Below are 15594 nucleotides of genomic sequence, written 5' to 3' on the forward strand. Positions count from 1 at the left end.
GTACAGCCTGCGCATGCGCACGAGCGCGAGGCAAGTACCATCTCCTTCGGAAGACCGGGAGTTCCCCCACCCCCCACCCCTTCCCTTAGGCATCGCCCATTGGTTGAGCGTCGCCACCGGTGATTGGAGGATCAGGGCGCGGGGGCAAGATGGCAGCGCCGGCCCGGCGGAGCGTGGTGTTCGTGACAGGCAACGCCAAGAAGCTGGAGGAGGTGGGCGGGGGCGGGTGGGCTAGCCTCCCCTCCCCTCACCTCACCTCACCTCCCTCCTCCCTCCGCAGGTCACCCAGATCCTCGGGGACTCCTCTCCCTACACGCTGGTGGCGAGGAAAATTGACCGTAAGTTGGCGGCGGGGCCCGGGGGGACGCGGCGGCCTGGCCCAGTTCGGGTGTCTCCTTAGCGCCGGCCTTTGTGTCCCCAGTGCCGGAGTACCAGGGGGAGCCGGACGAGATCTCCGTGCAGAAGTGCCGAGAAGCCGCCCGGCAGGTCGCTCCCTTTTCCCCTTCCTTTTTCGGTGCGGGAGCCCTGGGGGACCCCAGTCCCTGGCGGGGCTGGAGACGACTGGGGGCGTCGGGCCTCGGACTCGGCCCTGAGGAAAGTCAGGGCACATCTGGGCCGGGCCGGGCCTGGCTACGTTCCTATCGCCCGGCTGTTTCTGACCTGCACTGGGCAGTGGTGAATTCTCGCCGGTGACACAGTGTTTAGGCAGTCCTGATGCTGCTCCGCTGGCCTCTTGTGTCATAGAATCACAGAACCATTAAGGTTGAAAAAAAACCTCTGAGATCATCAAGTCCTACCGTCAACCCAACACCACCATGCCTCCCAAACCATGCCCTGAAGTGCCGCATCTACATGTTTTTTGAACACCTCCAGGGATGGTAACTCCACCACCTGCTTGGGCTGTTCCAATGCTTGACTATTTCAGTAAAGAAATCTTTCCTAATATCCAACCTAAACCTCCCCTGACACAACTTGCAGCCATTTCCTCTCATCCTATCACTAGTAACTTGGGAGAAGAGACCGACCCCCACCTCACTACAGCCTCCTTTCAGGTAGTGGTAGAGAGCCATAAGGTCTCCCCTCAGCTGCTTCTTCTCCAGGCTAAACAACCCCAGCTCCCTCAGTCGCTCCTCATAAGACTTGTTCTCCAAACCCTTCACCAGCTTTGTTGCCCTTCTCTGGAAATGCTCTAGCACCTCCAAGTCCTTCTTGTAGTAAGGGGCCCAAAACTGAACACAGCATTTGAGGTGTGGCCTCACCAGTGCTGAGGACAGGGGCACAGTCACTTCCCTACTCCTGGTGGCCACCCTATTCCTGATACAAGCCAGGATGCTGTTGGCCACCTGGGCACACTGCTGACTCATGTTCAGCCATGTCCCTCAAGCAACAGGAGGGCATGACAGCTCCATCAGTCCAGCCCCAGTGGTTGTGAGACACTGAGTTTTCTGTCAGCTGGAACTTCTGATGGATCCCTTTCCAGAGCTGTGTCTGGGAGGGGTGTCTTAAAAGAACCAAGTGAGGATTGAGACTTGAGGAGAATGTAGATGTTCGTCCAGGACGCAGGCTTTCATCCTCCTTGTCCCACCATTCCCGCCTCCAAGACGGTAGGGGGTGTTCAGTTCTGCTCATTTTTCTCCATGTGAGATCTTCCCTATCACACTTCAGCCACTCCGGCCTGCCTAGGGAGAGCACGGGTTTAGCTGTGTCTGTCTGGTATGGACTGCCGAAGAACTTTAGTGGTTGGTGGATTTTTGTGATGTTCCTGTTATCGTAGAAACGTGAGAATAAGACAGAGCAAGAAAATGGGGTTGGAGGCAGTGCCTTCCCCTAGGTCTAATGTTTCCATTTCTTGGGTTTTTGCTGTAGGTTCAGGGACCTGTTATAGTAGAGGATACCTGCTTGTGCTTCAACGCCCTGGGCGGGCTTCCAGGGCCGTACATGTAAGTACAAGGGCACTTGCTTCACCTTCCATGTCTTAGAGTTAGAAGCACAGGCTGGCGGGGTGTGCTTCATGGGGGATTCTCCACAGGCCAGTGGCAACAGGGTCAGGGAGGTGATTACTGGTCTCTGTACTCTGCCTCATCCTGCACCCCAGGGGCTTGACTTGAACTCCTTAAGCCCTGCTCTAAGTCATGGTGCAGGATGAGATTGTCAGACCCAAATTGTTGGCTCTGGCTCCCGATCTGTGGTGCTTGCTGTTGCAGCCAGCTTGTGAACCTGGCCCCACAGGGGGCTCTGCATAGTTAAGGCACCATGTGTTTCAGCAGGACTCTGGGATGAGTGTGCTATAGGTTCTCATAGGGACTGCTTTAATCCAGCAGATAACAAGATTATTACATTACAGTGTAAATCCTCTTTAAAAATACTGCCTTATCTCCTGGAATTAACTTTTAGTGTGATTAATTCTTCCAAACTATCTCTGCTGAGCTAAGCAGAGACATAAAAGCTTTATATGATGAAGTTGGCACTAGAATCGGGTGTAAGATGTGAAAAATTCGAGCTGAGAAACATATTTCGGCATGTCATTGTTCACAAGTGAGAACTGGGTTATTTACGTAGACCTCAGTACTGCAGTAAATTAAATACTCCACTGCTATTTTCACTGTGTCCCATTCAGTTTAAAACCTAAGTCGGTCATTATTGGTAAATAGTCCAGAATGAGGTGATTTGACAGCATGTTTAAGAGGGATTCAAAGGGCTGTGAAAATGTAGGCAACAATGTCTCAAGGACGCCTGTGTTTGTGAGAAATAATAGCAAAAATTAATCTTCCCTGTCTTCTTCCCTGTCAGAAAATGGTTCCTGGAAAAACTGAAACCAGAAGGTACTGCCTCCTGTGTTACTGCTCTGCACATAACTTGGTCCTTTCGTAGTTAAATTGATCGCTGCACACGCTGGGTTCTGCTGAGCATGCTGGCCCACTGCGCTCCCCATTTCATAGCTGGTTCCTTTCTTCTCCGTCCAGCTCTGCCCCTTTGCATTCTCTCCCTGAGCCTGTTCTGTGCCCTGCTTCACGGGAAGTTGTTTCCCCCAGTCGTTTCAGCATCATCCCTGGATTCCCAGAGTCCTGCCTGGCAGCGCTTGTGGGAACTTCTTGTTTGTCATCAGTATAACCTGGAAGACCTGCTGCTCCCTTTGGCTTCTGGGCAAGCCCCTCCACTAATGCTCACCTCCCCGATGTGCAGTGACTTCCTTTGATCCCATAGTTAAGAGTGTGACTGCAAATTCTGCACTGGTGTCACAAGCGTGAGTATTAATCACGCTAATTGAGAGTGGGCTTTAGTCCTCTCTGGTGCCGCATGCTCATTTGCTTCTGCTCCCAGATTAATTGCAGGTGCCTGCAGCTCATGCTGTGTTAGGTCTGCTGGCTTCAGTCATGCGAGGGACTCTGCCAAAAGCATCCTTATGCCTGAGCTTTGTCACCTCCTAGAGTTCTCCCTTGTGGATGTGAATGCAGAATGCTCCCTCAATCCGTCTCTAGGTGGGTGTGTCGCACTCTGAAGGAAAGGCAGTAACACCAGGATCCTTTCTGTGTCGCTCAGGCCTGTACAAGCTGCTGGCTGGGTTTGAAGACAAATCTGCCTACGCTCTCTGTACCTTTGCATTCAGTACTGGGAACCCAGAGGAGCCAGTGAAGCTGTTCAAAGGCCAGACTCATGTAGGTATTGTGCTTGGGAAGGGAATGTGCTGAAGAAGGAGGGCTGTAATGTGAATTTTGTAACAGCATTGGCTCTGTGAGGACAATTTTAGTGGCTCCTGGGTATCTGAACACCCTCGGAGCTTGTTGGAAAGAGGCTGATGGGGAGGGCATCTGGTGGGTGGGTGCTGAATGCTGCAGCCGTTTTGCCCAGCTGTATATGCCGAACACTTTGCACGTTACCTTGGGCTCTTCAGCCCCCTCACCTCCCTCTGGCAGGGCTGTCTTTGAGTGCAGTTGTTAGCTCTGTTAATTGAGGGGAGTCAAGGGGCTGTCAACACAGGGCAGTGTGATGGAGCACTGAGTTTGGGGCTGCTAACTTTGTTTACGTCCTGGGAATGAGGACAGAACTGCGTGCCAAGCCTTCGGTGACCTCCGCATGAGCCATGGCCATGCATAGCTCTTCAGTCTGTGTTTGAAATGCAACTGCGAGGGAGGTGTCGCAAAACCACAGCTTGTGGAGCTTTTCTGCTTTTTCATGGCAGGGGTTGATAGTGGAGCCCAGAGGCCCTCGAGATTTTGGCTGGGATCCCTGCTTCCAGCCAGATGGCTACCACCAGACGTAAGTGGAGTTTTACCTACAGCTCTTTATGTAAGGAAAGCCAGCGTTGAGGTTGTGTGCAGAGAGGAACCTCCTTACAGGGAAGGGCAGCAGGGAGAAAATGCCCTCCTGGATTTGAATGTGGTGGGTTATGGGGAACCCCCGGCTCAGGACGGGGGTTGTTGGCTTTGCCAGTGTGTCACCACAGATGCCCTGCAGGGAGATGGCAAGCAGCAGGGGAATACTTGGTGACTTGGCAGGGGACATGCCATAGCATCTCTGCTGCTAAGACTTGTCGTTTCTCTCCCCTCCAGCTATGCTGAACTACCCAAGGCAGTGAAGAATTCCATCTCCCACCGGTACAGAGCACTGAGCGAGCTCTCTGCCTTCTTTCTTCAAAGCAACTCGACAGAGCCCCGCTCCAGTCCTAGCTAGCCTCGCTGGGGCTGGGGACACCCTGTGTTGTTTGTGTCGCAGACTGCACCGGGGGAGCTCTGCTCCGCTGCGGCCTGCCATTAAATCTGCTCGTTTTGAAGCCACTGGTGTCTTTTTCTCCCGATTCCCCGTAGCCCAGCAGGGCTGGACGGTGGCAGCTGTACGTCTGCGCCCCGCAGGGCAAGGGCAGTTTGCAGGGCCCGCCGTGCCCGGGGGGGTCTCCGACCGTGCCCGGGCATTCTTTGCCGCCCTCTCTGGCTGTGGAGAGGGCACAGACCCGTGTACCGCAGAGCACCGAGCCCAGGGGCCGCGGCGGCTGCGCCCCAAAGGACGGACTCCCCCTGCCGGGAGCGCGCCCGGGCCGTCGTCCTGCGCGGCGAGCCAATGGGAAGTAGCCGGCGGGGGAGAAGCAGCCAATGGGCTACCAGGCCGCCCGCGCACCCGGAAGCAGTCGGCGCGCTGCCGGGACACGTGCGGCGGGAGCGGCGCCGGGGCCATGGAGCTGCTGCCCCGCCGCCCCGGGGAGTTCGGGTCCTCCCGCTACTGGGACCGGTTCTTCCGGCAGCGCGGGCAGCGGCCCTTCGAGTGGTACGGGGCCTTCCCGGACCTCTGCCCTGTCCTGCACAAGTACGTCCGGCCCCGCGATAAGGTGAGCCTGCCCGGGCCGAGCCTTCCCCGGGCCGTCCTCCTCCTGGGCGGCGAGCTCTGTGCCGCCCTGTCCCGCCTCACACCGCCAACGCGCGCTGACGCGGGCGGTGCGAAGCCCCCCGTGAGTAAGAGAACGGGAGAGACCCGCGAGTTGCCCCGGACGGGGAGCTCCGGGCGTTAAAGCATCCACATCGTCCCCAAAAGAGATGCATTGCTTCTCTGCCCGTGTGGCTTTTCTATGTGGAAATGTTATCTCGGCGCCCCCGAGAGTGGGTTTGCGGGCGTGGCTTTCACAGAAGGCTGGTGGCTGTGGCTGATACTTGCTCATAAAACACCGGGGCATGTTTCCAGGGCATTCTCATGGTCACACTGCTCTTGTGCTGCTCCCCAGGTTCTGGTGGTAGGCTGCGGGAACTCGGAGCTGAGCGAGCAGATGTATGACTTGGGGATGTGTGAGGACATTGTGAACATTGACATCAGCGATGCAGTGATCCGTCAGATGCAAGAGCGGAGTGGGAGCAAGAGGCCAAAGATGAGCTACCTGCTGATGGACATGCTTCAGATGGACTTCCCTGACGCCCACTTCCAGGTGGTCCTGGACAAAGGCACACTGGATGCCATCCTCACTGATGAAGAGGAGGCCACTCTAGCCAAGGTGGACAAGATGTTTGCTGAGATCAACCGGGTCCTGCAGCTAGGAGGGCGCTACCTCTGCGTCTCCTTGGCTCAAGCCCACGTGCTGAAGAAAGCGGTGGAATACTTCTCCCAGGAAGGCTGGGTTGTGCGCGTCCATCAGGTGGCCAGCAGCGGGGAGGAACAGCAGTTTGTCCTACCTGTCTTCGTCTATGTCATGACAAAGTTCAGGAAGATCCCTGGCTCGGCATCGCAGATCCTGGAGATCTGCCCTGAGGAACAGGACAAGCCGATGCGGGTAGAGAGCGCGGAGCGGCTGGTGGCAGCAGTGAAGGATCGGCAGCATTATGCCCTGCTCTGCAGCCAGCTGACCAAAACCCCTTGCGTGGAGCAGGTTTCCCTGGATCTGTGTGACAAAGAGAGCGAGAGGCCTCGCTACACACTGCATGTGGTTGACAGCCCCTCGGTGAAACCTTCCCGGGACAATCACTTCGCCATTTTCATCAGTGAGTACAGCCTCTACTGCCTGCAAAGAGATGGTGCTCTGGCCAGGAGCTGTAAAACAGCCAGCGATCCTGGCCCTGCTGCAGTCAGGGCTAGAGAGGGAAATAACCTGTGGGGTTCGGTTGATGTTTGAGTCCTGGCTTTGCCGGAGGGACATGTGTTTGCCTGGTGGTGCAAGCAGAGATCTGGCACAGAGCTCACTGGCTGAGTGGATGCTCATCTGGCCGCAGAGGGATGCTGCCTGCCCTGCCTCCAAGGTGGTGATTCCTGCCTTGATGCTGGTGACAGCTGCCATAGCACATCACCGTATAAAGCCAGAGTGCAGTGGGCACAGCCAGAAAGGTGTCACTGGTGTGCGTGGGCATCCTGATTTGCCAGGGCCAGGTTGCTTGGGGCTGCACTTTGCTTTTGTGCTTGCACCTCATGGAGACATGCTGGGCTCTGCCATCAGCAGAGTTCCCCCCCTGTGCACCTGCAAAGCTGGGGCTTGGCACATCCTGGAGATGGGTCTTGAGGCTGTTGGGTGCCCCCCTTCTTAGGAGATGTGGCTTTTTGTCTCCTGCATAAGCTTGTCCAAAATGGGGAAGGTCCTGGCTCTCTTGATGGTTGCAGAGCACGGCTCTAGGCATGCAGTGGTGCCTCCTCGTGATGTCTTGCCATTCCCTGTGGCTCTTTTGGAGGCCGGGGTGGTCGCTCAGGGACTGTGACTGGCCTAGGCTGATGGCACACCCTTCTGCAGTCCCACAGGGCAGAGAAACCGAGTGGCTCTTTGGGACGGAGGAAGGGCGGAGGCAGCTGGCTGCCAGCGCGGGCTTCAGGCGCCTGGTCACTGTGGCCCTGCACAGGGAGCAGCACTACGAGGGCATGGCTGGCATCCAGGCAGAGTTGTCAGGGAAGGTGATGGAACTGGCCCCGCCGGGCCTCCCTGCCCGGCAGCAGGTGAGCCCCACTGCCCGGCCCTCTTCCTTTGCTTCCCCAAAACTGGGGCCAGGCTGGCTCATCACCAGCAGCAAGTCTGTCTTCTCCAAGGGAGACCAAGCTGCAGTGCATGAGCTGGCTGCCTTGATGGGGAGGAGACTGGCCTCAGGTGTAGATCCTCTCAGTTTTCCTTCCAGCTGGCTGCCTTTGCTTGGAGGCAGGATATGAGGTGCCTGCATGGCAGGATTCACTGTGAAGTCCTTGCCATCCAAAACCCAACATCCCAAGAAAACCAGGCATCCTGAAACCCTGAGAGCATCTGGCCCCTTCTTAATCCTGGCATTAACTTCTCCTGTCTCATCTGTCTTCTTCCTGCCCTAACTCCCCAAACCTCAGCTCTTGCAAGAACTCTTGGGGTGTCTTCTCCCCATACCCCAACACACGTATGAGGGGGACCTGGTGTGCCATGTACAGGGGCCTGCCTACAGCATATCCTGCTGCTCCTGCACTGTGTCCACTGTGGTCAGGACAGCAGGAATGCCAGGGTCTGTTCCTGTAGCTTTTCCTTCCTTGCACCAGTCCCTGTCCTCCCTGCAGGTGCCCTTCCTGTCTGTGGGAGGGGACATTGGGGTGCGGACAGTGCAGCACCATGACACCAGCCCCCTGAGCGGGGAGTACGTTGTGGAGGATGTGAAAGGGGATGGCACCTGCTACTTCCGCCGCCTCATCTTCCTCCGCAACAGGAACGTGGTGCAGTCAGAGGCTCGGCTCCTGGCTCCCACGCCTCTCCCAGGTATGTGGGGCAGCCAGGAAGGGGCAGGGGCCAAGGGTGACTTTTTGGGGTGGCAGAGAGTGAGATCGGTACAGGAGGTCCTGCTGGGACCTGTCTGCCTTGTCCCAGAGGACCTATGGGAGTGTTTTTACACTCTGCTGCTTGCCTTGTGGGTGTGACAGGGGCTGGAGGTGGTTAGTCCTCAGAAAGCACCCCTGTCATCCACCTAGCCTTACCAGTTGACACCTCCTGTCATTCAGGCCAGAAGAAACGGAGAAAGGACAAGAAGAAACCCAGCCCCACTGAGCCACCTGCAGCCATCGACAAGAGCTACCTGTGCTGTGAGCACCACAGGGCCATGGTTGCGGGGCTTTGCCTGCTGCGGGGCCCTGACCCCCTCCCAGGTGACGAGGCCAGAAGTGGGAGGCTGTGTTGGGGACAGGTGCACATGTATCCCCATGCCCCAGGTCCTTGGCAAGGGCTTTCCTGGCCAAGGTGCCCCACGTACATTTCCTGAAGCAGTTTGGAGGTTGGCGGGTGGGATGAGCAGTGGGACTGTGGCCATCCTGGTGGCTCACTGGGTACTCTCTTGGCAGGAGCCCTGCTGGCGGTGCTGGTGGTGGGGCTGGGCGGGGGCAGCCTGCCCCTATTCGTCCACGACTACTTCTCGCAGGCCTGCATGACTGTGGTGGAGATTGACCCCTCCATGCTGGAGGTGGCCACACGCTGGTTTGGCTTCTCCCAGGGCGACCGGATGCGGGTGCACATCTCCGATGGCTTGGACTATGTGGCCAAGCTGGCAGCTGAAGGTACCTTCTTGCGGAGCATCCCACGCACCCCATCAAGCCCAGTGGGTGACATGCTGGGGACCGGGGTCCTGGGCCACTTTCACCCTCTGTTTCCTGTCCCTGCCCATCACCTGCCACAGATCATGAGGTCCAGCCTTGCCAGGTTTCTGCAGCTCCCAGGCCTGTCCTTGCCAACGTGTGCAGGGGACCTTAGATCTGCTGTGCCCCCCGGTGCCAAGGGCTGCTGCTGTCGTTCTCATTTGGAAAGAGGAATACTGAGAGAGAGAGTAGCATCTGTAACATGACAGAGGGGGTGTCCATTCATTGCCTCCCCACCATGTGTGGTTCACCCCTGTCCCATGGGATAACGAATCTCTGCCCTCCCTCCTGCAGCCCCAGCCCAGTACGACGCCGTCATGTTCGATGTGGACAGCAAAGACCTCGCAGTGGGAATGAGCTGCCCACCCCCGGCCTTTGTGGAAAAGCCCTTCTTGCAGAAAGTTAAAACCATCCTCAAGTCAGAAGGTAAGAGGGGACATCCATTGGTGCCCCTGCAGCTAGACTGGCTGGTCCTGTGTGGGCTTTGTGTAATCGTGCTGTGCCACCGTTTCTCATCCTGGAGAATAGCAGCTGCAGCCGGGATTGCTGCATGGCATCTGCCGCTCCTGAATGGTTCCAGATCCGGGTGTTTCAGTGGGCGTTGTGACAGCAGGGAGCGGGGTGTAGCGGATGGCCTGCGGCACTGCTGGGTCAGGCAGGCTGAGACATCCCCGGGAGGCCAAGAAAGGTTGCGGGAAGACAGAGGGTGTAGGCCGTACCTGGGAACAGATTGTGTGCCCACCCACGACCCATGTAGCAGCAGGGACGTGGAGCTGGGCCAAGGGCACTGGGAGATGCCAGTACTTGTGCTGCCATGCGGGAGACGTTTGCACCAGGGTGGCACTGATTCAGCTGTGTTCCCACAGGGAGGTAGGGAGCAAGGCGGTGTACGCAGGCTGGTCTGAACTCCCATCCCTCTCATCCTCCTGCAGGAATTTTTGTGCTCAACTTGGTGTGCCGTGACGCCCAGCTGAAGGAGTCTGTCCTGGCCACCCTCAGGGAGGTCTTCCCAATGCTCTACGCACGCCGCATTGAAGGGGAGGTCAACGAGATCCTGTTCTGCCAGCCCAGCCCCGAGGGCCAGCAGGACCCCATAGAGCTGGCGGCACGTGCCCAGGCACTGGAGGGGGCCCTGCGGCAGCTTGGGCGCCCCTGGGACAGCTCGTACGTGCTGGCGGACATACTGCAGGCTGTCAACATCCTCTGAGAGGGTCTCCAATGCCATTTGAACAAGAGAGAGGTCCTCACGTGGGTGCTGTGACCCCACAGTGGTGGGGTGCCCATGGCTGGGACTGCTGCCCTTGGGGGACTGATGCTGGCATGGGTCTGCCTGAAGGATGGGACTGGCATAGGGAGGTGCTCTGCACAGCACGGCTGCTTGGGAGCAGGTCCAGGACCGTGGAGGGCTGTGCAGCCCAAGGGGCAGCATTGGGATGGTGAGCCAAGGAAGGTGGTGGGGGACTGGGGGTTTGGGTCTGTCCCCATTGCTTTCCTGTTGTGGGAAAAACATTCCTCTGACCATCCCCTTTCCCTCCAGCACGGCTCCTTCCCTCTGATGTTGCCTCTCCCCACATCTCCAGCATCCCTGGTCACTGGTGCCTGTGCAGAGCCCCAGCCCTGCCCCAAGCCTGGTTGTGGATGTGTATGGGTGGGCCAAGAGCTGTGAAAATAAAGTGTTCAGGGCTGCTCTGAGGCCCGCAGTGCTTTGCTAGGCTTATTTCTGGAGCACCCAGCACCCCTGCAAAAGGTATGGTCACCACTCCCCAAGGCCATGTCCTGGGGGCAGGCAGCTGCCCCTTGTACCCCACTGTTCCCTCCCCACTCGCCTTTCCCAAACTGGACCCAACCATGTGACTGCCCCTCTTCTGCTTCCCTCCAGTCATCATCACTATGAACTGGGACCTCTAATGCCCTGGACCCCCAAACCTTCTTCTCCCCCTGCCTGCTGGGCCAGCAGGGATCCAACCCTGTGCTTGCACCCCTGGGGACACCAACCTGCTCACCCAGCTGGTACAGGTCAGCCTTCCTGCAGGATGAAAAGGCAGCAGGAAAATATCCATCAGGGCTTGCCCATGGAGCCTCATTGCTGCCCAGGCAGCTCACGTCACCTCTCCCAAGGGTTTCAAAGTCTGGTCCCTCCCTGCAAGGTTTAGCTGAAGAGCCATGTGTCCCATCTGGTTACAGAGCAGCTAACCTGCTGGTGCTCTCACATTGATTAGAAGTCATCTGGGGGGGCTTGTCTTTCTTCCCTGCAGCAGCTGGTACCAAAATGAGTCTGAGACGTGGTACCAAAGCAACCGGCATGCAGACATCAAGGTGACAACACACTCAGGCACCATGATGATTTGTGGCTGATACTCACCCCATGCTCCCTTCCATCACTGGTACCCTGAGTGAGGACATCTTTCTGGCAGCTGCTTCCCAAAGCAAACCCTCCCCAACCACGTTTTCACAGCCTGGAGTGGTAACAACACACCAGAAGGAGCTCCAGGAGGGATCTGACCTAGCTGTTGGCTTGGAGGCAACAGCAGCCACATCTCAGCATTGCTGCTGGAGCCATCTCACCAGCTTTGCAGCTCGTGCACCGTCTCCCACCAGAGTGTTGGTGGGCTGCCTCTCATCAGCCTTTCCTTCCTCAGCAGGACCCAGCTCTCCTCCACCTGTGGGAAATCCTCCTTTGTTTCAAAGCCAAGCAAAAGGGTGTATGAGCCCAAGGGTTTGCAGTTCCCCAGCCCCGCAGGGGCCATGGAAACAGCACTGTAAGGGTTCTCACCCCCTAAACTGGTGGGCACCGAAGCCACTGCACTGATGCAGGAGGTGGGGCTATTTGTGCCCAGGAGGCACTATTACAGCTGTGCCAGCAGCAAGCACGTCCCTCTGATCAGTGTCTGTGGCTATATTTTAATTTGCTAGCAGGTTCTGCTTTGGAAACCACTCTGTTCAAATCACTTCTCTGATGCTCCCTGCCTTATTCCCCTTCACTCAGAGGGACAATTTGGTGCCCTACTTTATCCCTGGGCTGGCCCGCTTCTACGCAGAGGGAGCAGATACTTTTTTTAAAATAAGTGCTTTTGATGGCTCCCAAGTGCTCGAGAGCAGGGCTGGCCTGCTCCCTGCCTCAGATAAAGGATGGCAGTGTGGGTGCGTGCCCTGTGTATGTTGCTCACCACCCAGTCACTCCTCTGGGCTGTAGTGCGTTCAGGACAGCATGTGGTCACTGGTCAATGGGAGAGACAAAGCTGAAGCTTGAGCTGGGTGGAAGTCAGCCTGTGCCCATGCAGTTAGTTTCTAAAGCTTCTCTGTGATGAGCACTTTTTTGAAAGATCATAGAATCATTAAGGTTGGAAAAGACCTCTAGGATCGTCAAGTCCAACCATTACCCCAACACCCCCATGCCCTGAAGTGCCACGTCTACACGTTTTTTGAACACCTCCAGGAATGGTGACTCTACCACCTCTCTTGGCAGCCTGTTCCAATGCCTGACCATTCTTTCAGTAAAGAAATGTTTCCTAATATCCAATCTAAGCCTCCCCTGATGCAACTTGAGGCCATTTCCTCTCATCCTATCGCTAGTAACTTGAGAGAAGAGCTATCTGTTATCCATCCAGCTTAGCGACGACAAATTTCTCAACTGGATCAGCAGTGCTGCATTTAGTCTAGTTTTAACTTGGTTTTCAATTCTTAACATAATTCCAATGACATAGGTTTGTGTGTGTGCCCTGTATTTTACCAAAACCATCTCTTTTCTTCCCCAGGAGCTTATACAAAGGCTGAGTTCATTCCTCCCTTGTCCAGTTCTGCCTTTCTGTTGTGCTTCCTAACTGCTGGGTAATGCCACATCCTGGTGTAAAAACAAAAGCCATCTATTAGAAACAACATAAGGATGAAATCTCAGTTCATTGCAGCTGTCCTTGCAGCTACTGACAGCCCTATGAGTTTAGTGTGGAAATACATTTCAGCTGGAAAATTGGCAAATTCATGAGTGCTGCAAATACCTGAAGTCCTCCTCTGCAGGTAAAATGCTCTGAGGATGGAATAATTGATGTGTAGTAAATATTTCTCTCCTGGCAGCCAAAACATGAAGCTAATGTACATGTTTGGCAACTGTGTTTCTGTTGAGTGTTTTGGCAATATACTCATGTTTGCATCCCTTACTTGCTTCCTTCCTTTGCAGCGTAGGCATGCTGTAAGTGGCAGGATAGAAACAAGCACTGCTGTCGCTTAGCAACCTCTGCTGGCTTTGAGATTTTGACTTTTTTCCTTTCTGGATTTCCCAGCGCAAAAAGAGAAGGCAGTGTAACTCACCACATGGCTCGGGCATGAGGCTGCAGCCAGCTGGGGGTGCTTTGGTCTGGTCCAGTCCCAATCCATCTTGGAGCATTGCATCCGTGTCCTGCTGCTGCTCCAGTGAGCAAGGCATTGAAAGTTGATGGGTCAGCCCTGGGTTTCCTGATCTTGAGTGGAGGGATACAGCTGGTCAGGCTCAGCAATGGAGGCTCTTTGGCCCAGGGTGACTCTCTGGCCAGGCAGCTGGCGAGACAGTGATGCTATGAAGCAGGCAGCAATGGGGTGTGACACATGTACCCCGTATGGTATAACCTCCTCAGGTGTCACAGCCTAGATCCCTGCTCTACAGAAGGACTGGAAGTGGTTGGACTCTTGGGAAGAGGGTGGAGGTGGATGGGGGACATACTGTCACCAGCTGAAAGTATGTCAAGCACCTGGAGAGATTTTGCAGTAATAAAAGCTGCAGGGACTGAGCACTGAGGCTGTTTCCCTCCAGCTGGGAAGAGCTCTGCTGGGGTGAGCCTGGTCCCACTGGCTGTGGATGCTGCTGCTGCCCATGAGTGGCAGGGTCACAACACCGCAAGGGCTGCACAGCCATGTTCCTGAGATTGGAAGCGCCTGGGAAGTGTTTTGTCCATGAAATCTTCCCTCAGGGAAGGACTTGGCTTGCCTGGCTTTGTGACCAAGGAAGCAGGAGTGCTGCCAGGCTGCAGTGAGGAAGTATGACTCTTTCCTGGGTTGCTCAGGGCTGCAGAGAACCATCTCTGTGGTCTGCAGTGCAGCACGGTGGCCTTTTTCTACACTGCGTCTGGACACACCTGACTCAAGGATGCAGCTGAAGGTCACGGGACAGGAGAGAGGCCACCATGCCAGATGGTACAGGGATTGGGAGGTCACTGTCCTGCGATCTGCAAGTCAGCTGTGTCACAGGCTACAGAGGAGAGGCGGAAAGCACTGCCTCTTTACAGGGGGAAATGCTACAGCCACTCTGGCTTTCTTTCACTGCCTTTAATTCTATCTTTTGCAGCTTCAAGGTCTGAGCTCTCCTGGCAGATACTCAGGCATAATGCTGACCAGCAGGTTCATGCCAGCACTTCAGAGCCAGGTGCTGCTGAGAACTTGAGAGCTCCCCTGTGCATGGGGCTCCTTGACCACACCTCCTCCTGCTTTGTGCCGATCAGCTGCCTGAAAAGCTCTGCAAGACTCGGGGTTGTATCTAAACCAACAGGGGGGTGAGCAAGGTCCCTAGAGAGAAGACAATCGTGTGAAGGAGCCTGCCTCTTCTAAATGCTTTCTGGGGGAGGGGAGAAGGATGCAGCCTCATCTGTGCTCTGCTCCCCCAGGGTCCTGTTTGCTCTCCTGGCAGGGGAGTCTGCCTAGTTCTTCACTGCAGGCATCTGCAGATCTCGTAGTTTATATATAACTCATTTTTCAAGAAGGGAATAGCATTGGTGTGTGTTTATAAAGCAGCCTGGGGACCTGATCCAAATGTTCTCAGTTTTAACGTCATGCTGCCTGGTTAGGAAGAAGTGTCCATAGGTAAGTTTGTGGGCTGAAATGCTACAGCTGCGCCCTGAAACCAGCTTATTTTTGCCTTATATTTTTTTTGGAAGCCAGGGCAGGACAAACTTGCTATCTGTAGGCTTGATCTGAAATGCACTGGGGGCTTTGGCAGGGCTGGGGGCCCTAGGCAGGCCATGCTGGAGGCAGTGACATTTGGTGACAAATGGAAGTGAGCAGACCATGCTGACAGAGACGGCGGGGCTGGCGTGCCACCCTGGGGAGCAGGGCACCCTTCCCGCCGTGCCGGGGAGAGGTGTTCGGTGAAGGTCTTCTCTCCTTGCCAAGCCTGGCATGTGGCAAAAGGAAATGATAAATATCATGGGGCACAACGGAGGGGTAAAAATAGGGCATGTTTACCTGGCTAACCGATGAGCAATGCAGCTCTGTGCTCCTGCTGTGCCCTCAGGGATCGCACCTGGTGCTCTCCAGGAAAATGGTTTCTTGTATGGCCCTCTGATTCTGGTTCGGGTCTGTCTTTTTTTTTTTTTTTTTTTGGGGGGGGGGGGGGCTGTGTTATACATTACAAGAAGCTTTGCAATTGTCTCCGCTAGTCCTATCCCTATTTCCTTTAATTTAGCCACTCTGAGACAACAAATCCAGAAAGCTAGGGTGGGCTCTGCATGGGGGGTTGGAACAAGCTGCCTGGAGAAGTCAGTTAGAAAAAGCAGAGACCTGAAGATACGCTCAGGTGCCCTTCCTCTCTTTTTCACT

General features: G+C 55.7%; 2 protein-coding genes across 2 annotated transcripts; both read left to right on the forward strand.

Moving 5' to 3' along the window:
- The first annotated feature begins 15 nt into the window (after positions 1 to 15).
- On the forward strand, positions 16 to 4771 carry ITPA (inosine triphosphatase). Its single transcript, XM_075097086.1, has 8 exons — positions 16 to 212; positions 281 to 338; positions 422 to 486; positions 1867 to 1940; positions 2791 to 2822; positions 3541 to 3656; positions 4181 to 4257; positions 4551 to 4771. Exons 1-8 carry the CDS (start codon positions 150 to 152, stop codon positions 4669 to 4671), a joined length of 606 nt encoding a protein of 201 aa, XP_074953187.1. The 5' UTR covers positions 16 to 149; the 3' UTR covers positions 4672 to 4771.
- A 338-nt stretch (positions 4772 to 5109) lies between these two features.
- Positions 5110 to 10725, forward strand: METTL13 (methyltransferase 13, eEF1A N-terminus and K55). The gene is made up of 8 exons (XM_075097085.1): positions 5110 to 5320; positions 5711 to 6458; positions 7196 to 7395; positions 7972 to 8167; positions 8407 to 8550; positions 8743 to 8955; positions 9328 to 9459; positions 9966 to 10725. The coding sequence occupies exons 1-8, from the start codon at positions 5168 to 5170 to the stop codon at positions 10238 to 10240; spliced, it is 2061 nt and encodes a 686-aa protein (XP_074953186.1). The 5' UTR covers positions 5110 to 5167; the 3' UTR covers positions 10241 to 10725.
- Positions 10726 to 15594: the final 4869 nt, after the last annotated feature.

The sequence above is a fragment of the Phalacrocorax aristotelis genome, chromosome 6 (assembly GCF_949628215.1).
Source record: "Phalacrocorax aristotelis chromosome 6, bGulAri2.1, whole genome shotgun sequence".
In the NCBI taxonomy this organism is placed as follows: domain Eukaryota; kingdom Metazoa; phylum Chordata; class Aves; order Suliformes; family Phalacrocoracidae; genus Phalacrocorax; species Phalacrocorax aristotelis.